Consider the following 24,389-nt stretch of genomic DNA (forward strand, 5'->3'; position numbering starts at 1 on the left):
CTCAGGCTCCTGCACCGACTCCTCCTCAGGCTCCTGCACCGACTCCTCCGCAAGTTCCTCTTCCGGCACCTTCCAAGTCAAGGGCCTCCCAAGCTCCACCGCCTGCCCCCACAAGGGCAACGAAGAAGGCGAAAGTTGACGCCGCCAAGAACAAGGACCCGGGGTACGATTGCACGCAAGAGGAGCTTGACGCTTACGTGGCATCAGAAGTCAAGAGACAATTCAAGCCTCGAAGTCTAGTAAAGAAGATTCCTTTAGACCCGAGTGTCAGGAACTTCTTCAGGGGTATGTCTGCACCTGCCAAGGAGGCCATAAAGCTATCGGACTATGAGCGAACGCTTAAGAAAGCATCTTCTGGAAGTCCAAACCAGTCCCTCAGCTTGGAGAGCAACCAAACCAGGAGATCGAGCTGTTGGTGACCGGTGAAGATTTTGGAATACAAGAATTTATTAATGACACCGGGCTAACTACGGATCAATTGCTAGGAGACGCACCAATCGAAAAGGCGGAAGTGAAATACATCTACGAACTCGGTAAACCGCTTGTCAAGCCTGAGCTGCTGCAGTCCCTACCCACACAAATGTACAAGTTCCATCAGCTGTACATGGAGATGAGCGCCACCGGTAGAGAGATGATCGGAGCGAGGATCAGGGACACGGACTTCTTGCAAGGATATGACATTCTCTGGATCAATTTCAAGGGAATCTACGAACTATACTAGCTGGACGCCCTCGACGTCTCTATTATGAGTTGCTGGATTTTGTAAGTATATCGTTCAATTAGATTTCTTACTACATCTCCTTTAAGTAATTAGGTCCTTGTATATAAGTAGACTATATATAATATATACTCCCCTTATCGTTGTAGAATGGAGATTCAAAGGGCCCGACGGCGGGGGGTTTTCGATACTGGATTCATCGACCCTCGGAAAGTAAAAGTCGCAATGCTCGACGAATATCCGCAAGCCACAGAGGACAATCTCGTCCATCTCCTGAAGGCGTAGCATTACAAGACGTTCATACTGTTGCCGTACAACACAGAGTTAGTTTAATTTTATTGTCTTCCTATACCAAATTTCATTCCCGTACGAACTTGCTAAGTGTTTCATATGTAATGCATCCCACGCAGATTGTAGATTCCACTGGGTGCTTTTACACTTCGACCTGGAGGCCTGCACCGTCAACGTATATGACTCAATGGATAAAAAAGAGTCTACGTTTGATAAGGTTTTCGAACTTATAGACAGGTACTGTCATAAGTTCCTATGTTAGTTAAGAAAATCTTGTTATGTTAATTGCTACTACGAATCATAGCTTTAAACTCCATGTAGAGCTTGGTATCGGTTCCGTCATTTAGTCCGCGGCAACTGGAGAGAAAGACTTAGGCGGAAGTTTAAATTTCCTGTGAGTACACATGCTCTACATTTATATTTCTCCGATTAAAATACATACAAGTGTATATTAATTAGATCTCTCGTCGTTTGTCTTTTATTTATAGTGCGCAAAGCAAAAGCAGGGAACTAACTTGTGCGGCTACTACGTGTGCGAGTATTGCCACTGCCTTGCAGACCAAATCATCACCACAAGAGAGCTCGATGTACGTACAAATAAATTCAAAATTTCATTACGTATCGATTTGTTGTTTAATTACTAATCAATTTCATACATTCATATAGTTTATTCGCATGAGGGATAACCTGATCACACACAAGGAATTTATCGCGGTGGTTCAAGAACAACTCATGGGATTCATCAACGAACAAATCCTTAATCCCAAGGGTGAATTCTACTAGGACGGAAACACAATTCATAGGTTCTTAGCTTTTGAGCTAGCGACTACTACTACGTCGAAATCGTAGCTAGCTAGAACATATAATGGATTGTAATTAATACATGACTATGTTTTTATATGCATGTATACACATTTTCTATAATGTAAATATATATTTTGGTCATATATATATATATATATATATGCATTTGCATAACATATATATTATACATCTACATATGTATTGAAACATATATAAATATAATATAATATATATATATATGCATGGTTTATATATATATATATATATATATATATATATATATATATATATATATATATATATATATAAACCATGCAACAACAGGGCCATGAAAAAAAAAAAGGTCAGCTCGATCTTTAGTCCCGGTTGATAACACCAACCGGGAGAAAAGATGGCTCAGCCGGCCACGTGGCTGACCCATACCAACCGGGACTAAATATCGATCTTTAGTCCCGGTTATTTCACCCGGGACTAAAATAGCAATCTTTAGTCCCGGATTGGTAGTCCCGGTTTAGAAACCGGGATTAAAGGGGGGTTACGAACCGGGACTACAAACGCTTTCTCCACCAGTGACACCTTCTCCTTGCTGACCTGCACCTCCGACGGCGCGCGGCGCTGTCTGGCGGACACGACGCGGCAGGCGGAGAGGCGCCCGTCATCGTCGTCGCTATGATGGAGGCCGACCCACGAGCCGAGCTCGCCGTCGTAGTGGCCGTGGCCGACGAACGGCAGCATCCATCCCCCGCGGCGCGTCCACGCGCCGCTCTCGACGCTGTAGGAGAAGGTACCCTCGTCGTCCACGGCGCCGGGCACGCGGCGGAACAGCTTCCGCACGGACACGAAGAAGGTCCGTCCTTCCGGGTGGACGGCGTACGCCTCGATTTTGCCGGTGATGGCGTCGAACGGGAGACGGGACGGGTCGTAGCTCCACGAGATGGGCGTGGAGGCGTCCGGGTGCCGCCATGACCACCGCTCTTTCTTCTTCCTCGAACCGTCGTCGTCGGTCAGTCTAAAGCAGTGCATGCCTCCAACGACTCCGTCATGGTAGTCGTCCACCGTGGTCGCATCGAACACGTACAGCCTGTTGTCGCCGGCGGCAATGGCGGCCACGTAGTGGGAGACACCAACAACAAGGCCTTCCGGGAGGTGGCGCACGACGGTGAGCGCCGCCGTCTTGGTGTCGTAGACAAGGGTGTTCCCTCTGGCTTCGGGACAACAATCGCTGTCGTAATAATCATCGCTGAAATACTCGCCCATGGTGACGATGCTGCTGCCGACGGTGGTGAACTTGGAGCATGGGTGGACTGTGGGGCTCTGCAGCCGGAGGAGCGGCGGCTCGGGGAGCCGCGGGAGGGTCTTCGGTGAAGCCATGCCGCCGCCGGCGTTCATCAGGTGGCCGTTGTCGACGCCACCGCTACCGCCGTCGATGTCCAGCTTGTGGATGGCGCACGCGTCCTTCCGGTCAGTCAGCACGACGTACAGATGCTGCTTCGCCTTCGCCTTCGCCGCCGGTGAACGCCGCCGCCTCCTGCTGTCAGCTCGAGGTGCCGCGATGTCGGCGGCGGCGGCGGCGTTGGTGGCATCGGAGGAGGAGGCGTAGCCCCGTGAGCCAATCAGGCGGAGGAGGCGAAGAACCGCCTTGTCGTCGTCGGTCGCGTCGTGGCCACGGCGCCGGAGATGGGAGAGGAGAGTGCGGCGAGGCTGGAGAAGAATCGGCCGCCACATTTTGTCTCTGCGGACGCTAGCTTTAGGGTTACGTACGTTGGTTCAGCTGCACCTGCACGACACCATTGGATGGATCCATCCTTGTTTTGTATATGGGCCATCGATACCATCTCGATCCGTTCTTCCTGGGAAAAAGTACACCGAAGGTCTCTCAACTTATCATCGAGTTACAAAATCGTCCCCCAACCGCAAAACCGGATACAACGCATCCCCAAATTTACAAAACCGGTGCAAACTAGATGCCTCGGCGGTTTTGACCCGGATTTGCCTGACGTGGCGGCTGAGTCAGCGTGGGACCCACGTGGGCCCCATATGTCAGGATACACGTCGGCAGCCAACCTCTTACTTCCTCTCCTGACCGGGCGCATGGTCGGACCGGCACAGTGGGTCCCATATATAAGTGAATCAAAGGTAAATGGGTGGATTTAACAGAGAAACTAGGCATGGTGGGGCCCGCATGTTTGTGAGACATTAGAGTGAGATTAGGGAAGGATTACTGTGCGGGGTCGGCATCCTGGCGGCGGCGCTCGCCCCGGCGCGCCAGCGGCGGAGAGCGGGGGAGGAGCGGCGGCCTGGGAAGGGTGTCGCCGCGGGGCCGGCGATGGACGGCGCGGTGCAGGACGGCAACCAGCGTCGCAACGGCGGAGGGCGACGGAGCAGAGGGGGCGCGGGAAGGAGTCGACGCGGAGTCGGCAGTCCGCGTCCGCGAGGAGGAGCGCGTGGAGGCCGCCGTCGCGTCGCCCGGCCCGGCGCCGCCGCGTCGCTACGCCACCCCGCCGCCCGTCCCCGGCCTCCCTTTCCTGCCTCGCCCCACCGGCCGGCCCGCACGAGGGGGGCGGGGAGGCCAGTGAGCTCGCGCCGCCACCTCGCGCCGTGGGCGCCCTAGCGTCGGCATCCCCATGCCCCGTGCGAGAGAAGAGAGCAAATGAGCACTGCGACTTGACTGCGATAGATATGCATTAATCGATCTATGCATGCATATGCGACTTGACTTCGAGAGAGGCATTCAGAATTAATCTGTTTAGCACTCATATATAGATATGTGAAGTAAACCAAACACACAACACACCAATTACTTGATGATGTTTGATTAAGCTATTGCTGATATACTACACACAACTGCTAGAGAAAGAGAAATATATATGGCCCTGGCACTTGAACCTCTAAAATTTACCTGTATAAACGTAGTTATAGCTTGGATCGATCTTGCATTATATTGGCTCACCTTTTGTTAATTAATTAATTAGCTCAAGCTGGCTAGCTATAGCTTGTTGATCATATATATCATGTGAGTATATGTGCCCATTAAGCAAGGAATTCATGAAGCTCTAGCTAGAGCTAGTAGGGCGGCGGCGGCGGAGGGCGGGCATGGTGCCATGCAGGTGTAGCAAGCCCGGCGTCGTGCATTCCCCCACCGAACAGTACAGGATCGGCGGCGCCGGCCATGAGTGGCGGCGGCGCCATCATGTGTCCTCCGCCGCCTGCCGCAGCTTCCTCCTCCTCCTGATCGAGCGGCAGCCTCTCGTAGGTGGCGTTGGCGAAGGTGGACGCGATAACCATGACCGGCCCAGCTGCGGTGAGCGTCCCCACCACCTGCCCCTGCCCGCCAGCGAGGTACACGGTCAGTCTGGTGGAGCCGGGCGGCCCCGGCCCCGGCAGGAACGTCCCCGTCAGGGACAGGATCTCGAACCGCCCACGGAGTGCCACCACGGCGCCAGGCGCGGCCGGCTGGCGCAGGGCCACGTCGGTCACGGCGTCGGCCCTACTGAGCACGCAGATGCCGCGCCGCTGCCGCCGCGCGAAGTGCGCTATGGACGTAAGGGTGGAGAAGAGAAGAGAGAAACAGAGAAAGAGAAGAGAGGAAAGAGATGCTAACGTGGACACCTGACACGTGGGTCCCACGCCGACTCAGCCGTCACGTTGGACAAAACCGGGTTCAAAACCACCGAAGGATCTAAAGTTAACGGTTTTGTAAGTTGAGGGATGTCATATGTCTGGTTTTGTGGTTGGGGGACGATTTTGTAACTCCACGACAAGTTGAGGGACCTTCGGTGTACTTTTTCCTTCTTCCTGGGCAGCGTCGGCCATTCCACTCAGGCACAACCGCACAAGCCGGCCCAGTTGTTCATTAATCCCTTATGTTTGCTAATTTGTTTAGAGTAGTATAAAAGTTGTTAAGGAACATAGAAAATAACATCGCCACGTTGAAAAAAAAAGAATTGGGGACTTTAGAGCTTAATTTTAAATTAAATTATATTTTTTATCATTTTATATTTGACGTAAAATATTTCAATATTGTATCATTACTATTACTATGTAATAACTCTATCCTTTTAGAAAAAGAGAGCAGCTCGGAAATGATACCCCGTTCGGACGGGATACTTAAGTAATGACGTCATATTCATGTTAAAATTGACGTCACCTTATACTTACGTGGTACTCCCTAACGTTTTAACTTTTCAAATTTGACTAAGTTACAAATATAATAATATTTATAATGCTAAATTAGTTTTATCAAATCAATAATTGAATATATTTTCATAATAAATTTCTCTTGGGTTCAAAATGTTACTACTTTTTCCCATAAACTTGGTCAAACTTAAAACAATTTGACTTTGACCAAAGTCAAAATGTCTTGTAACCTGAAACGGAGGGAATATCATGTATGATATTTATTGGTACAAAACATGATACCCGAGTATCAGGTCTAATATACTATATCTATCACGTCAATGATGATGTCAATGTATACGTATGTCGGTATGTGGTACCATGTAGTATACTTAATAGTACCAAACATAATACGTGAGCACCAAGTCTTGTACCTATAAGGACCCAGTACAAGACATATATGTACCAGCCGTAGTACATGAGTACCATGTCTGATACCTATAGGTACCAAAATATCATGATGCCACTAAAGTATCATCGCAATAAGAACAAAAAAATCATATATTTATCAAGAGAGAGGTCAATAAAAACCGACAAAATAAATCAATTATAGAAAAAAGTTGCCATAGCTATAAAAACACCCATAGAATATGTAAAAAGCCCCAAATCAAACACCAAAACAAAGCCAACATGAGTGCTTTGGGGTCATGAGCCCAAATCTGTCATACGGATCCACACCTCGAGAGGCCTTGTCCTTCATGTCAGTGATCTCGTCGACGATGGCCACCTCCTAGAATGTGGTGAGTAGCTTCGCCTCCATCATTTGCTTGGCCGGGCACCTACCCCACAAACAGTTTCACGATTTCCTCCTTTACACCCATGCCTCCACCACCAGCAGCGACGGCGGTGACGGTAGCTTTCTCCACGCCCAACACACCTCCCTGCATGGCCAGCCACTACCATTGCCTCCGTGCACATGATAGTTGAAGAGAGAGAGAGGAGGAGGAAAGGGGAAGAGATAACATAGAGGATAAGATTGAATAGGTGGTGTGAGGATAACATAGGCCGGATAAGATTGAATAGATATTTACGAGTATTGGTAGTTATTCTGTATTTACAGGACTCCGTTCCTTAGATTTCCTGTTAAGAAAACTTGCATCATCAGCCGTTCATAAATTCTACTGTATATTTGGTTTTATATATAAGAGGGAAATACATGTGGGACCCACATGTCATAGTTTTAAGAGTTAACATTCCATTATTCACATTCAAAGTACATATGCTTTTCGAAGAAAGTCACCCACCGTTAGGAATCGACTTAAACATAGTAAGAAAATAAATTTAGAGGAGGAAGACTAAAATACCTATATGGGATTGAAATCTCTGGGCGCTCGCTGTCTTGACTTCAACCAGAACACTCAAAGCATGTACGCTAGGGAGGGTTCGAATAATGGCGGCGGCGGCGGCAGAGGCGTACGTGCGGCAGCTGCCAGCACAGGTGCAGAGGGAAGCGTACGAGTGGCGAGGAGATTGCTCTCGATCGGCGGAGGAAGGCCTGCAGCGAGGAGCCGATCGAGGAGAGAGCTAGCTAGGCATTCGGCACAGGGCTCGGAGGGATGTACGTGTGGGTGCTCACCGTCGTCGGCCGGGTGCAGAGGGTGGTGCAAAAGCTCACCGATGCTACGCGCGTAGGGAGGCGCCACAAGCACACCTTTGGCGCAGACAAATCCAGCCGCCAGATCCGACGGCTGCGACACCGGCCGTTGAGGCAACGAGAAGCTCTAGGTCTGATGCAGATGTCATCGGTTTAGAATACAAAATACAAATCAACTTGTAGATATTATTTCATATGTATCGAGGGTATTCATCTAATATATGGACCAAAGAGGGACTACTTCTTCTGGATCCAAAATTAATAAAATAAACAAATCATTTTTTTTCAATTTTAAAATAAGGAATAGATCATGTATACATCTAAACAACCCTTTCATAAATCCAAGCAAACTTTTCGTAAATCTAAGCAACCTTTTCGCAAACCCAAACAACCTTTTCGTAGGCGTCCTCGGATTGGCCCGGGGGATCAAATTAATTATAAAAACATGAGTTTAATTAATCGATTTATTGAACAAGGAAAAATATTATCGAGACGAATAAATAGATTAATCTTGAAACAACAACAATTAATTACTCTTGCTATAAAACAGGCTCGTATTTTATCTTTCGTACTATTTCGTAACTAGTTTCAATAATTACAGGTCCTAGACCTAGAAAAAATAGACATATTCCTCAATTAACACAAAAGTTCAATTCCAATGGAAACTTAAGAAACTCTAACTAGACTTTAAGAAACAACAATCGGTACTTAAGTTCCGATTGTTGTTGTTTTATTCGAAAGGGCCAGAGTATATATAAAGAAAGTAATCCAATTTAGATTCTTGGGCTTGTTATAAGAAAGAACAATAGGGAAGAAAAAATAGTTTTTTTTTATTTATTGCAACATGCTGGTTGATTCCTACCACTTAATCTTAATTTATTGTATCTTCCCGGAGTAACTCTCCGGGAATTCTTTTTTAATTATTCTTGTATATTACTTTTTTTATCTCTTTAATTAATAATCTTTATTTTATTGAAATCGTGTAAAGCTTATTTGGATTTAATATAGCTTACTTGTGTAAGGATTTTACGATTAAGAATCCATTCTTTCTTGTAACTCAACGGTGCTTTGCACAGAGGATTATAAAGTGCTAATTACTGTCCAAGTTGATAAACATATCCTTATGTTTGTATTTGAATAGGATCTGTTAGAGTGTGCAGCCCGGCCCACCCTCCGTGGGCCACCCAGGTTTACACATTGGACCTGCTCCACCACATGTCCAACCGGAGCCACAACTTTAGTTCCTAGGCCTACACAACCAAAAAACCTAGTCTGATGGGTGAGGACTGCCCCCACATTTTAAGTCGTGCTCCACACAACCCAAAAGACTAGTCTGATGGGTGAAGACTGCCCCCACCTTTTAAGTCGTGCCCCCACCATCAATTACCGATGTGGGACTAAACACAACAATCTCCTCCGTCACATTAACCCATGTGACCCCGAAGACTTGTTACCTGGCCTCCCCACCATGTAACCCGTGGAAATTGTTCTGGGTTTCATACCTGGGCTTTGATACCACTTGTTAGAGTGCGCAGCCCGACCCACTCTCCGTAGGCCACCCAGGTCATATTGGGCCTGCTCCACCATGGGTCCAACCGGAGCCACAACTTTAGGTTCTAGGCCTACACAACCTAAAAGACTAGTCTGATGGGTGAGGACTGCCCCCATCTTTTAAGTTATGCTCCCCTATCATCAATTACTGATGTGGTACTAAACCCAACAAGATCAAATGAGTAAACTTTAAAAAGTCAATGTTTGTCTCAACAATGCAATAGACCCTCTCGCTAAATGGGTTCTATATATATTGTATCACTTATTCCTGAAATCGGATGTTAGTCATAGTGCCAAGCGCGTTGATGGCGCCGGGGAGGGGGTGTGCTTGGTTGGGTGGATGAGCCTGGATGGGAGATGGCCGCCCGATTTTTTTTGGTGTTTGGTTGGAGGGCAAGGTGGATGGGGCGGTCCAAAATAGGGAATATTCCCTCAATATGTTGGATGAGTACATCCGGCCGATTTGGCTGGATGAAGCCATCCAGTTTTGGTCTGGGTGATGTGTCCTATTCTGATTGGGTGTGGTTGGTTTGATTTTCTGTTAAGCAAGCTCCAAATGATTTTTTTCTCCTAAACCGTTTATCTAATTTATGATTTGATTACACCATTATATTTGTTACAATTGAATCTTTAAAACAAGATCTCGGATGATTATATTTTGATAAAAAAAAATATATATGACTGTTAACAACCAAATTTGGTAATATCTGTGTCAGGAAAGAGGATCTGATCAAAGTGGAGTCGGAGGCGGAGATCGAGTTTGGAAGCAGAGCAGGAATTGGCTGGAATCCAGATCGGCTACAGTTAGGATCGGCTGGATCTAAGTCGGGCTAAATAAGCCGATATAGGCGATTCCGACAATACAACTTGTACGCGACATCGGGTTCAAGTTAATGTATTTCAAGGTGATTGCCACGCACAGATAGAGTCCTAGGAAGGTAATTGTATCTATTAATTAGTATATCTTATGTAAATTCCTTATAGATAAATGTGGGCAAAAGTCTGCCGCAAAGACTTATAGTATCTTAGAGTTTGTTATAGATAATGGTCGTGTCCGGTATGGGCATATCTTGTAATTCTCGGGTATAAATAGACCCCGAGCCCTATGTAATTTTTTAACACACACGTTCAATACAATCTCGGCGCATCGCCACCCTTTTTTGCTTTAGTTTTGTTTTGACGAATTCTTGCTTTCGGGTTGAGCTGCATCGATTTCGATCTTCAACAAGAGGTAAAATTCGTTATGACGGATTGCGTTCTTAGGATTAGTGCTTCCATCTTTATGACACTCTAATCTTGTTTATGTAATTCGTCGAGTTATCATATGTCTTACATAATCTCTAGCAATATCGCCATCTAATCTACTATCGGCCAATATCTGTATGCAGAAGACAGCTGATTAGGTTAGATCTTGACGTTGATCTAGATTATATAACATATCTACCATTCTATGAAACTTCTAGCGGCTTGATTGTCTAAATATCACTCTTCTTTTCATACTTAATACTTCATCAGTTGAGTTTGATCTATTAAGTCGTGCTTAGAATATCGATCTCTAGCCTGCCTTCTAGTTGCCGATTAGAATAGCATTGGAGTTTCAGCCGATCGTATCTGATTTAACTATATTTGTTTTATATGCTTTACTGATATGTTAAATCTGCCCTTTATATCAAGATATTGTTGTATCTAAGTATGTTAGGCCTTTGATTGATATATTATACCTACTTTAATATCCTGATATAGAGTTGTATCGGAGTATTAGCCGATACATGCTAGATCTATCTGATCAGCTACGCTACAAACATATATAGTCTTGTTATTGATATATATTTCGATCTAGGTGATTTATATTGTCTCGGTATGGTGACCGATCTATCCCAATCATTTGATTTAAGTATATATCAACATAAGGAGTATATATCGTTAATATCTACAGCCGATCAAGTAGATTTAGTTCTTCTTCACTTATTCATGACTGCCGATCGATACACGGATGACATCGGCCCAAAGATAAATGATATGTCATCGGCATATAGCCGATCGGCTATCATTTATAGATTTAACCACGGTTTCTTTGCTTCTATTTCTTGTTGATTACAGGATCAAATCAACTGGCACGCTAATACATCCGAAGGCAAGCTTTTGACCTGCACTGGAGTTAAGCAGATCTCCCAGGCCACGTGTTTTCTGTCAACACGCTTTTGGCACGCCTGGTGGGACCTGATTAGAAGTCAGACGTCAGTTCTTCCTCATGGCCGATAAACAGCCACCACCACCATCAAGCCCAGGTTCCATTAAAGGCAAGGCATTGAAGCTGGGATTGACTGACATCATTGATGACAACGTCATGCCAATCGATCCAGAGAAATTCACGCCTGAGCAGAAGCAGGAGTTTGAAGCAACGCTGCAGCAAGCACGAGATCAGTTCCTGAACTCGTTCATGCAAACTCGCAAGGGGACACTTGTTCAGAAGTATAAAATAAAAGTGGTTGCTAATAATCCTGGGACCGGTTCTTCTAAAGATGGAGAGGTTAAACAAGCTCCAGGCGGCTCGGCTCAGCTGAGTGCTAAAGGTGCTACTGACGGCTCCCCAGGCGATCAAGGCAACAATCTGCAAGGAGTCCATGGAGTACAAGGTGATGGAGCGCATGGGGCTCAAGGTGATGGTGCTCAAGGACCACAAGGAGGAAATCTTAATCAGAACAATGAACTATCACATGATTTTTTCAATAATTTCCAAGATCGGGTCGATTACGCTGTGCATCATGCTTTGATCTATCAGTCAGGAGTGCTAGTCAACACATTGTCAAACATGATGAAGACGATAGCCGATGGCTCAATAGCTGAGCATCAGGCTACAGGCCCGGTTTATTTGCAAGGAGGTGTCTTCCCGAATTATCGATCTTTGACCACTGATGTTCAGCCATCTTCTCAGGCGGTGCCCTCTATTGCACCCACAACTCAGCCGACGGCACCAGCATCAACTCCCCTGCCTGGTACATCAGCTATGGCGCCAGGCCAGCCGATGAACCCTCGGTTGTTAATAAGGGAGCATCCACAGCCTACTGGGCAGATCGTGAATCAGCCAACCCAAGATCAAGTTGCTGCCATGTTTCTGCCACCTCCACCTATTGTTGATCCAGTGCAGCAGCAACCGATTCAGCAGACACCACCAATCCAGCCAATTGTACAGCCAATCCAACAACAGGTCGTACAATCAGCTCAGCAAACACCACCAAGGCAGCAGCCTCTGCAACCGATTCAGCAGACGCCACCAAGGCAGCGGCTTCAGCCGATCCAACAGACTCCGGTGAGACAGCAGATCATTCAGCCGATTCAGCACCCGGGGTCGGTAAATGCATCGGCCGGGTTCGCAGCACCTGGTGGGCAACCTGCGCAGCAATTTGTAAATCAAGTCGTCCCAGAGCATTTGGTTCACCATGCACAACCGGACGGCACTGTGGTGCCTCAGATGGTTCCTGAGCACTTGGTGCGCAACATCCAGCCGAATCTTCATAATTACCAAGGGGGTAACTTGAGCTATCAATATCAGCCTCCTTCCCCGCAAGCCCAATATCAGCCAAGAGGATTGGCTCAGCCCCAGTTCGGATCTCAGTTTGGTCAATTCGAGCCCATGCAACAACAGCCACAAGGAGTAGCTCAGCAACGACCATGGGCGGATGTGATTGCCGATGTAATGAGGGAACAATTTGGACTTAAACCAAAAGAAACTGGAAGTTTGTATCGGCAGCCTTACCCTGAGTGGTTTGAAAGAGTTCCTCTTCCTAATCGGTTTAAAGTTCTAGATTTCTCCAAGTTTTCAGGACAAGAGGGCGTGTCGACTTATGAGCACATCAGCCGATTCCTTGCTCAATGTGGTGAAGCGTCGGTTGTAGATGCTCTGAGAGTTAGGTTATTTCGGTTATCTCTATCTGGATCAGCTTTTACTTGGTTTTCCTCTTTGCCATATGGGTTGATCAATAGTTGGGCCGATTTGGAGAAGCAATTTCACAGCTATTTCTACAGTGGGGTCCATGAGATGAAGTTGTCCGACCTAACAGCGATCAAGTAGCGGCATGATGAACCCGTGCACGAGTATATTCAGAGGTTCAGGGAGATGAGGAACAAGTGCTTTAGCTTGAGGTTGACCGATGCTCAGTTAGCCGATTTGCCCTTCCAGGGTATGATTCCTCCAATCAAGGAGAAATTCTCGTCCGAAGACTTCGATAGCTTATCGCATCTGATACAGAAGTTGACCTTGCATGAGCATAGGTCGGTGGAAGTCAGGAAAAGCTCTAAGAAAGTTAATCATGTTTGTCCATATATGTATGGGTCGGATGATGAAGAAGATGATTCTGAGATAGCTGCAGCCGAATGGGTGAGGAGCAAAAAGGTCATACCATGCCAATGGGTAAAAAGTCCTGGAAAAGAGGAAAAGTATGACTTTGATATCACCAAAGCTGACAAGATTTTTGATTTGCTACTCCGAGAAAAGCAGATTCAGCTTCCTGCTGGTCATACGATCCCATCGGCTGAGGAATTAGGCAAGAAGAGATATTGCAAATGGCATAATTCTGGCTCTTATTCGACTAACGATTGTAAGATCTTTAGACAGCAAATCCAGGTTGCCATTGAAGGGGGAAAGATTAGGTTTGATGATTCCAAGAAGCCGATGAAAGTCGATGGGAATCATTTTCCTGTTAATATGGTGCATACAGCTGGTCAAGCAGCCGATAGGGCCCGTGCAAAGGGTCTTCAAGTAAATTCGGCTAAGATTATCAACAAGTATCAAAGGAAGTATGATAAGCAGCAGGAGAGGCATTATGAAGAATACGACGATGTTTTTGATCCTCATTGGGGTTGCGAGTTTTTCAGATTCTGCTGGAATGAAGGGATGAGGTTGCCATCTATTAAAAACTGCCCTAGATGCAGTGATATCATCGAGAGCTCAAGCCGATCACATAATAGGGATAATCGGCTAAGACAGGCAAGACTCCCTGTTCATCAAAGATTGGGCCCGATGAGTCAAGATCGTGGCCAAGAGGATGAGGTGATCAGGGAGAATCAATGGTATCCTTCTGGTATTTTCATGAAGAATCAGAAAAGGAGGGTCCATAGATTGAGGAGCAGGGAGCGTTTTCAGGAGGTTGAAGAGGAAATCAACCATCGGCTGAGGAAACCAAAGCCAAGACAGGAGTGGCGTGTCAAGAATCAGGTTCCCGTAGCCGATGATGTTGCAACCGACGAGGTGAAGAAGTTGGCAAAAGGAAAGAGTGTTATAGCGGCACCAATTAACATGGTCTTTACATTGCCAGCTGAGTTCGGGGTCGATCAGGCCGATGTTGATGAAGTAGAAGAGGAATTGGCTAGGTTGGTTCTGTCACCAGAACAGGCAGTGTTCGAGAAACCTGAGGGGACAGAGAATCGGCATCTTAAGCCATTGTATATTAATGGCTACGTCAATAGGAAGCCGATGTCTAAGATGATGGTCGATGGTGGGGCTGCGGTGAATTTGATGCCTTATGCTACATTCAGAAAGCTGGGTAGGAACGCCGAGGATCTCATCAAAACAAATATGGTGCTCAAAGACTTTGGTGGTAATCCATCAGAGACCAAGGGTGTTCTAAATGTGGAGCTGACAGTCGGCAGCAAGACTATTCCTACCACGTTTTTGTCATCGATGGGGAGGGTTCGTACAGCTTGTTGCTTGGAAGGGATTGGATTCACGCCAACTGTTGAATCCCTTCGACTATGCATCAATGCCTGATTCAATGGCAAGGCGACAAGATAGAGGTTGTGCTAGCCGACAAGTCAGTTAATGTTGCTAGTGCCGATTTAGCCCTTTGGGAGATGGATGGCCTTGATTGTTTATCTGGAAAAGTCTGGGATGGAGATTTTCTAAAAGTATCCGATTCTGATATACAGCCAATCAAAGATGGAGAACCCAAGTTATTACTTTGAGGGCGTCGTGGAGGGTTCAAATGTCTATGCTAAGGATACGGTAGATGATCTCGATGACAAGCAAGGTCAAGGTTTCATGTCGGCCGATGAGTTGGAAGAAATAGACATAGGTCCAGGTGATCGGCCAAGGCCGATATTTATTAGCAAAAATTTATCTCTAGAGTTTAGAACCAAGCTGATAGAGCTCCTAAAAGAGTTTAGAGATTACTTCGCTTGGGAGTATTATGAGATGCCCGGACTCAGCCGATCGATTGTTGAACATCGGCTACCTATCAAGCCAGGGGTTAGACCACGCTAGCAACCTCCGAGGAGATGCAAAGCCGATATGCTCGAGCCGGTTAAAGCTGAGATCAAACGATTGTATGATGCTGGTTTTATTCGTCCCTGTCGATATGCCGAATGGGTTTCTAGCATAGTTCCAGTTATCAAAAAGAATGGCAAGGTTAGGGTGTGCATTGATTTTCGGGATCTAAATAAATCTACACCAAAGGACGAATATCCAATGCCAGTGGCTGATCAATTGGTTGATGCTGCGTCAGGGAACAAAATTTTGAGTTTTATGGATGGGAATGCAGGGTATAATCAGATATTTATGGCCGAAGAAGATATCCATAAGACAGCTTTTAGATGCCCTGGTGCAATCGGCTTATTTGAATAGGTCGTCATGACTTTCGGCTTGAAGAGTGCTGGAGCAACATATCAAAGGGCCATGAATTATATATATCATGATGTAATCGGCTGGTTGGTTGAAGTCTATATTGACGATGTGGTTGTTAAGTCTAAAGAAGTGGAGGACCACATAGCCGATTTAAGGAAATTTTTTGAGAGAACCAGAAAATATGGCTTGAAGATGAATCCGACAAAATGTGCTTTTGGTGTGTCAGCTGGCCAGTTTTTGGGATTTCTTATTCATGAAAGGGGGATCGAGGTGAGCCAAAGGAGCGTTAATGCAATCAAGAAAATTCAGCCCCCAGAAAATAAGACGGAATTACAAGAGATGATCAGCAAGATAAGTTTTGTTAGAAGGTTTATTTCTAATTTGTCCGGAAGGCTGGAACCTTTTACACCCTTATTGAGATTAAAAGCCGATCAGTAATTTACTTGGGGCGCAGAGCAGCAAAAGGCTTTGGATAGTATCAAGGAGTATCTCAGCTCTCCTCCTGTTTTGATTCCTCCACAGAAAGGAATACCGTTCCGGTTATATTTATCGGCTGGTGAGAAGTCAATCGGCTCGGTTTTGATTCAAGAGTTGGAAGGGAAGGAACGAGTTGTATTTTATCTCAGTCGACGGCTCTTGGATGCTGAGACTCGGTACTCTCCTGTGGAGAAGTTATGCTTGTGTCTGTATTTTTCGTGTACAAGGTTAAGGCATTATCTATTATCTAACGAGTGCACTGTTATATGCAAAGCCGATGTAGTCAGGTATATGCTATCGGCTCCAATATTAAAGGGAAGAGTTGGAAAGTGGATATTTTCCTTGACTGAGTTTGATCTTCGGTATGAGTCACCGAAAGCGATTAAGGGACAAGCTATAGCCGATTTTATTGTGGAGCATCGTGATGATTCAATCGGCTCGGTTGAAATAGTGCCATGGACTTTATTCTTTGATGGGTCGGTATGTACTCATGGTTGTGGCATCAGCTTAGTTATAATTTCTCCTAGGAGGGCATGTTTCGAGTTTGCTTATACTATTAAACCATATGCGACCAATAATCAAGCTGAGTATGAAGCAGTGCTCAAGGGGTTGCAATTACTCAAGGAAGTTGAAGCCGATACTATTGAAATCATGGGGGATTCCTTGCTAGTAATCAGCCAGTTGGCAGGAGAATATGAATGCAAAAACGATACATTGATGGTTTATAATGAGAAGTGCCTGGAACTAATGAAAGAGTTTCGGCTGGTTACTTTGAAGCATGTATCTCGAGAGCAAAATCTTGAAGCTAATGATTTAGCCCAAGGGGCATCGGGGTATAAACCGATGATCAAAGATGTTAAAGTTGAAATTGCAGCAATATCAGCCGATGATTGGAGGTATGATGTGCATCAGTATTTGAGTAATCCATCTCAATCGGCTTCTAGGAAGTTAAGATATAAGGCATTAAAGTATATACTGTTGGATGATGAGCTTTATTATCGGACGATTAATGGGGTATTACTTAAGTGCTTGAGTACCGATCAGGTTAAGGTTGCAATCGGCGAAGTTCATGAAGGGATGTGGTACTCATCAATCGGCTCACAAGATGAAGTGGTTGCTTTGACGTGCAGGGTACTTTTGGCCGACAATGCAATTCAGCGAGCACCGGCGTCGGCTATGAATCCTATTATTAAACCATGGCCGTTCAGAGGTTGGGGAATTGATATGATCGGTATGATAAACCCACCATCGAGTAAAGGGCATAAATTTATATTGGTGGCAACTGATTATTTCACTAAGTGCGTAGAAGCGATTCCTTTGAAGAAAGTCGATTCTGGGGATGCTATTCAATTTGTTCAGGAGCATATAATTTACCGATTTGGTCTTCCTCAAACTATTACCACGGATCAAAGTTCCATCTTTGTGTCTGATGAGTTTGTTCAGTTTGCCGATAACGTAGGCATCAAGTTGTTGAATTCTTCACCATATTATGCACAAGCTAATGGGCAAGCTGAGGCGTCTAATAAAAGTTTGATCAAGTTGATTAAGTGGAAAATTTCTGATTATCCTCGGCAATGGCATACTCGGTTGGCCGAAGCATTGTAGTCTTATCGGATGGCTTGTCATGGATCGATTCAAGTTCCTCCTTACAAACTTGTTTATGGACATGAGGTTGTTTTGCCATGGGAGGTTAGAATCGGCTCTCGACGAATGGAGCTGCAAAACGATTTAACAGCCGATGAGTATTACAATCTTATGGCTGATGAGAGGGAGGATTTGGTTCAGTCACGATTGCAAGCCCTTGCGAAGGATACTAAGGATAAGGATAAGGAACGTGTTGCTCGGCATTATAATAAGAAAGTTGTACCTAAAGATTTTTCGGAAGGAGAACTTGTATGGAAGCTGATTTTGCCGATTGGTACTCGTGATAGTAAATTCGGCAAGTGGTCGCCGAATTGGGAAGGACCGTTCCAAATTCATAAGGTTGTATCTAAAGGAGCATATATGTTGCAAGGGCTTGATGGTGAATTTTATGGGCGAGCGCTCAATGGCAAGTATTTGAAGAAATATTACCCAAGTGTTTGGGTTAGTGCATGATCGGCTCGTATTGCCGATGCATGATAGCCGATGTGCTTATATCGCCTTGAGATGGCCGATGTTGTTATATCGCCCTTAGTTCTTTTTCATGATGTAATCGGTTGTGGTTTGCCGCTATACAATGGCCGATATTGTTATATCGCCCTTAGTTGTTTTTCAGGATGTAATCGGTTGAGTTTGCCGATATACAATGGCCGATATTGTTATATCACCCTTAGTTGTTCTGTAATTTTATCAATGCTTTCGACATTGTAAAACTAGGGGGGGCATATATATATCAAATATAGTGCGAAATTTGAGCAAAATTTCTAAAGTATCAGAATGTCTCAGCCGATTACAAAATTCTAAGTCCTATTACATAAAGATTATTGAGATAAGTATCACTGGATGGCCGATATAGCCTTCTGCCTAATCTGCTCTACTTCTTCTATGGCTTGGGCATCCTGAGCATCGGTTCCAGGGATAACTTTCAGAGACTTGGTTAGATCAGCAACATGCTTGATGGCCGATTTGAGTCTTGCTTTCTGTTCTTCAATAGACTTTGGGAGATCGGCTAGCTTTTTGTGCTCCATATCTAGCTCAGCGTTACATTCTTCAAGTTGTGCTAAGAGTTCAATCTTGCGAGCCTCAAGCCGATCAATGTTAGACTTGATTGGGCCTTCACATAATTGGTCAAGCTTGGACTTCTCTTCATGCACAAGTTGTCGATTAGCTTGGATAGTGGCCTCAATATCCTTGTGTTCTCGCCGTTCAGCCAGTCTTAACTTGGCTTTCTCCAGTTTGAATTGGTGTTGCTCAAGGTAAACGGTTGGAGTAAGGATATCGGCTAACTCATCTGGGATTAAAGCTTGAATCTCGTGTAGCCGAGCCCTGATTGAGCCACAGTCAACCACCAAGCTGTCTAGCGATGATGCTTCTAGCCGATCTAAAATGCTTCCTAGAGTTTTCTTCACATCATCAGATAAAGGAGCCAAGGCTTTGCTTGTGGTATCTTCTTCTCCTTCATCAAGGTAGTCTCTGATGTCAAAAGAGAAAAGATCGGTTAATACCTGCAGCGACAATTTAGAAGCAGATTAGAGGTTAAACAATTATAGCCGATCTGAATGCTTGTTATGATAAAAGAAACTTACTGGGATAGCAGGAGCAGCTGGTTGTTCTTCTTCTTCGACGTGATGACTTCCCGCAGCTGAAGGGGTCTGATCACTTGATGATTGTTGAACAGGAGGAGAAGGAGGAGGTGAAGGCTGAAAGGAAACAAGTGTCAGATAGAATCGGCTAAAAATTAACTAATGAAAGTTAAAACTATCTTACTGGTGGAGCTGGTTTAGATGTTGTTGCAGCCGATTTCTTCTACACCGCAGTCTTCTTTTTCTACAATTATAAGACTTGGGAATGATCGGCTATAAGACAAAATAATCACGAAAGGGATTAAAGAGAGACACTTACCCTTGAGAAGTGAACCGGAGCAGAAGGAGTTGGAGGGGTTTGCTTAGGCGAAGCCGATGGTGTTCTTTCAGTATCACTTACCTCGGCTGCGGCCTGATCAACCTCGTCTTCAATTACCTCTTCATCCAGAGCTTGTTCGATGGATGGATCTAGGGTAGGCAGATCATCAGCTGGCTTGGTTTTCTTTGTCTTCTTCTTCTTAATTGGGGCTACGATGCTTACAGCCGACGATCTGGTTTTCCTCTTTTTGCCGGCATCGGCTGGTTCTCTGACGAGCCCTTGAAGAAGAGCTGAGGTCTTGGGTGCATCATAGCTGATAACCGGAGGAGATAGCCCACCTCCGTTAGGAATTAAACCTGGGGCATATTGGATGTCTTTGCCACTGTTGCTTTGATGAGGAGGGAAAGATTCTGTTGTCTGCAAATCAAAAGGACGATTAGTTGAGATTAATTGGCCAAACAGTTATTTAACTAAAATTGAGCAAAGTTGAAGACTTACTTGAGGGACAACATCTGGAAAGTGGTCTGTCATGTACAGTGAAGCTGGTTGGTGGAATAAATGCAGTTTCCATTCACCCCACCACCTGTCAAAGTTTTTGCTTCTGAATGTTGCCAGTTCTATGTTGTCAATACTACCCAGAGGGGGTCCTTGAAGGCTAAGCAGCCGATCCATCATCAGGGTTGATGAAATCCCTCCTCGGCATTGGATCTTGTCAGCAAAGAATAAGCCGATTAGGAGTTGGCCCATTTCGAGTTGTCTAGCTGAGCTCATTGGAAGATAGAATTCATAAGAAGCTTGGATGTTTCTTCCTTGATGAATGCCAACAGGAAGGATGCATGGGCTGATTGCAGCCGAGAAGATTTCCCTGGATGATTGGTATACTTCATAGTTGATGTCTTCGAATCTGAAGTCCACTGGGTGTTCAAGTTGTGCAGAGTCTTCATAAAGGAACCAGACTCTAGCATCTTTTTGAAAGCCTTCATAGAAGATACAAAACCAATCGTTGAGCAGTTCAGCCGATAGTTTTGCTCCAGCATCAGTTGGTGTAGAAGCGTATTCTCCGTATAATGTGCATCTCCGATGAGTGCGCTCTTCTCCATCATCCCCTACAATCGGCTCTAGTCATCGGAACTTAGCTTCTGATACGGATGGCCGATTGACAACCTTCATGACTATCAGGTTTAACTAGGTTTGTAGCAGCCACCAGGGTCCACCTGCTCCAACTACTGAGCCGACTGCTATCTTAGCCGATGCATTGCTCAACATCTAGTATAGATAGCCGAGGAGAACTTTGCCCAAGCTTCAGCCAGAAATTGCCAGTTGGTTGTGGGGCTGCAACTTGATCCACAGAAAAGAAATTTTTCTAGCCACATTAATAGAAAGGCCACATGTTCTCAAGGGGTGACCGAGCCCTGGCCCATGTATGCTGCTACATAGCCTAACCAACCTCCTATGCTTTTGGTCTTGAAGTCATATTGGTTCTTTGTGTTCAAACTCATAGGGTTGGCCGATGAGGTGACATTCAGACCTGTGATCATACTGATATCTATGAGGGTTGGAGTCATCGGCCCTTGATTGAACAGAAAGGCATTGGTAGTGTTTGACCAGAAGTAAGAAGCAGCTGCCATCAGGGGTTCATCTTTGGCTGAGTTCGCTATAATAAGGTCAAGTGCTTGGCCGATTCCAATTTCATCCCAGTGAACCCTCTTGCTGGCTGATACACGTTTGAACCATGTGGTCCAGCTCTTTTCTGGTGGAACTTTCTCTAGAGATGGCCAGGATTTGAAGGTATTCTTCCAGTAACCTAGATCTGGGTTGGTTAATCTGAAGGGGATCCTATTGGTTTCACCAATAATGAACTCGGTGGGGTCTGGATTGCCGACTGGGCCAAGAAAGTAGTGATTTTCATGCGACAGGCTGAGAATCGCAACTAGGTTGGAAAGGTACTACAAATCCAAAGCAATTCAGAGGGAGAGAGTGATATCAGATTGGAGAAGATCGATTTGCTGCTAAAGAAGGGGATTTAGCTGATGAGAACTTACCTCAGCGTATTCGGCCGATGGTGCACCAGGTGGGCTGGCGGAAGACGACATTCGTGCGGGCGGAGATCTCGTCGGGAAGGAAGTCGCCTAGGAATCGCCTTTGCGCCAGAGGAATCGCCGGAGAAGAGAGAGAAAAGGTTTCACTTGAGTGGTGAAAACGGAAGTCACGGCGTGAGATTTCTCGGGGGTAACGGTTAGTATTTAAAGCGCTGGAATAACGGTCAAACGCGGTCGAGTGCGAAACTTGCTCGGAGTCGGCATACAGCAAATCCGGACCATTATCGAATATCCTAGACTTGGGGGACATGTGTTAACAACCAAATTTGGTAATATCTATGTCAGGAAAGAGGATCTCATCAAAGTGGAGTCGGAGGTGGAGATCGAGTTCGGAAGCAGAGCAGGAATCGGCTGGAATCCAGATCGGCTACGGTTAGGATCGGCTGGATCTGAGTCGGGCTAAATAAGCCAATATAGCCGATTCCGACAATACAACTTGTACGCGACATCGGGTTCAAGTTAATGTATTTCAAGGTGATTGCCACGCACGGATAGAGTCCTGGGAAGGCAATTGTATCTATTAATTAGGATATCTTATGTAAATTCCTTATAGATAAATGTGGGCAAAAGTCTGCCGCAAAGACTTATAGTATCTTAGAGTTTGTTAGAGATAATGGTCGTATCCGGTATGGGCATATCTTGTAATTCTCAGGAATAAATAGACCCCGAGCCCTATGTAATTTTTTAACACACACGTTCAATACAATCTCGGCGCATCGCCACCCTTTTTTGCTTTAGTTTTGTTTCGACGAATTCTTCCTTTCGGGTTGAGCTGCATCGATTTCGATCTTCAACAAGAGGTAAAATTCGTTATGACGGATTGCGTTCTTAGGATTAGTGCTTCCATCTTTATGATACTCTAATCTTGTTTATGTAATTCGTCGAGTTATCATATGTCTTACATAATATCTAGCAATATCGCCATCTAATCTACTATCGGCCAATATCTGTATGCAGAAGACAGCCGATTAGGTTAGATCTTGACGTTGATCTAGATTATATAAGATATCTACCATTCTATGAAACTTCTAGCAGCTTGATTGTCTAAGTATCGCTCTTCTTTTCATACTTAATACTGCATCAGTTGAGTTTGATCTATTAAGTCGTGCTTAGAATATCGATCTCTAGCCTGCCTTCTAGTTGCCGATTAGAATAGCATTGGAGTTTCAGCCAATCGTATCTGATTTAATTATATTTGTTTTATATGCTTTACTGATATGTTAAATCTGCCCTTTATATCAAGATATTGTTGTATCTAAGTATGTTAGGCCTTTGTTTGATATATTATACCTACTTTTATATCCTGATATAGAGTTGTATCGGAGTATTAGCCGATACATGCTAGATCTATCTGATCGGCTACGCTACAAACATATATAGTCTTGTTATTGATATATATTTCGATCTAGGTGATTTATACTGTCTCGGTATGGTGACCGATCTATCCCAATCACTTGATTTAAGTATATATCGACATAAGGAGTATATATCATTAATATCTACAGCCGATCAAGTAGATTTAGTTCTTCTTCACTTATTCATGACTGCCGATCGATACACGGATGACATCGGCCCAAAGATAAATGATATGTCATTGGCATCTAGCCGATCGGCTATCATTTATAGATTTAACCACGGTTTCTTTGCTTCTATTTCTTGTTGATTACAGGATCAAATCAACTGGCACGCTAATACATCCGAAGGCGAGCTTTGGACCTGCACTGGAGTTAAGCAGATCTCCCAGGCCACGTGTTTTCTGTCAACAATGACAAATGGGTCCCACTAACTTATAGCTTTTCTCATCCATGCTATATCCCTCCTACCAAACAAGAAATTGGATCGCCATATCCATACAAACCAAACAAAAAAAATGGATCGCCATATCCAACAAAATATGGATGGCCATATCCCATCCATGCATGACCGTGAACCAAACACACCCTAAGAGGATGAAGAAGATGAGGAGGGGCTCCACCTCGTAGATCGGGATCGCCACCGCTCCTCTCCCCACCGTCGCTGGCCGTTAGCCGGCACCCTAGAGGGAAATCGTGCTCACTGAATCCCTCCTCCGCCACGCCCAGTCCCTCCTCTCTGCTGGCGCCCACCCCACCACGGCCGCAGACGCCCTCCACCTGCTCGTCGCGCGCACTGTCGAGGTCCCCCATGGCATGGCCACCCCTGTCGAGCTCTCCGACCTGACGCCCTCATCAAGTCCGCATTTCCCGCCGGCCGCCTCCCCTCTCCCCCGTTCCCTCCTCCTGTTACGAGGCGCTCGAGGCGGCGAAGCTCGGCTGGGCTCGCTAGCCACCTCTCCCCTCTTTGCCATTGTCGGCCTCCTAGGATCACTGAAGAGAAGAGAAGAGAAGAGAAGAGAGGAGAGTAGAAAGAAATGTGGGCCCCATATTTTTTCTCACTTACATGTGGGCCCTATAATTTTTTTATTTTGCTGACTAGGATGCCACGTCACAGAAACCAGAGACTCATGCTGCCATGGAACCGAAATTGCATGGTTTTGTA

General features: G+C 45.4%; 1 protein-coding gene and 1 long non-coding RNA gene across 2 annotated transcripts; both read right to left on the minus strand.

The window, feature by feature from the left end:
• Positions 1 to 4,738: 4,738 nt before the first annotated feature.
• Positions 4,739 to 5,626, minus strand: LOC4342785 (AT-hook motif nuclear-localized protein 19). The gene is made up of 2 exons (XM_066312638.1): positions 5,596 to 5,626; positions 4,739 to 5,445 (listed from the first exon to the last, which is right to left on the minus strand). The coding sequence occupies exons 1-2, from the start codon at positions 5,624 to 5,626 to the stop codon at positions 4,877 to 4,879; spliced, it is 600 nt and encodes a 199-aa protein (XP_066168735.1). The 3' UTR covers positions 4,739 to 4,876.
• Positions 5,627 to 6,472: 846 nt separating this feature from the next.
• On the minus strand, positions 6,473 to 7,699 carry LOC107281669 (uncharacterized). The gene is made up of 2 exons (XR_001547430.3): positions 7,294 to 7,699; positions 6,473 to 7,069 (listed from the first exon to the last, which is right to left on the minus strand). It is a non-coding gene; the product is annotated as an uncharacterized lncRNA (long non-coding RNA).
• Positions 7,700 to 24,389: the final 16,690 nt, after the last annotated feature.

Source organism: Oryza sativa, chromosome 7, assembly GCF_034140825.1.
Source record: "Oryza sativa Japonica Group chromosome 7, ASM3414082v1".
NCBI lineage: Eukaryota > Viridiplantae > Streptophyta > Magnoliopsida > Poales > Poaceae > Oryza > Oryza sativa.

Bases quoted from the DNA above. Each gene is read 5' to 3' on its own strand.
- LOC4342785 (XM_066312638.1), bottom strand. From the start codon at position 5,626: ATGGCCGACGCTGCCCAGGAAGAAGGAAAAA. The intron at 5,446-5,595 runs GTACACCGAAGG...GTGACGGCTGAG, and splicing joins TGCCCAGGAAGAAGGAAAAA to TCGGCGTGGGACCCACGTGT.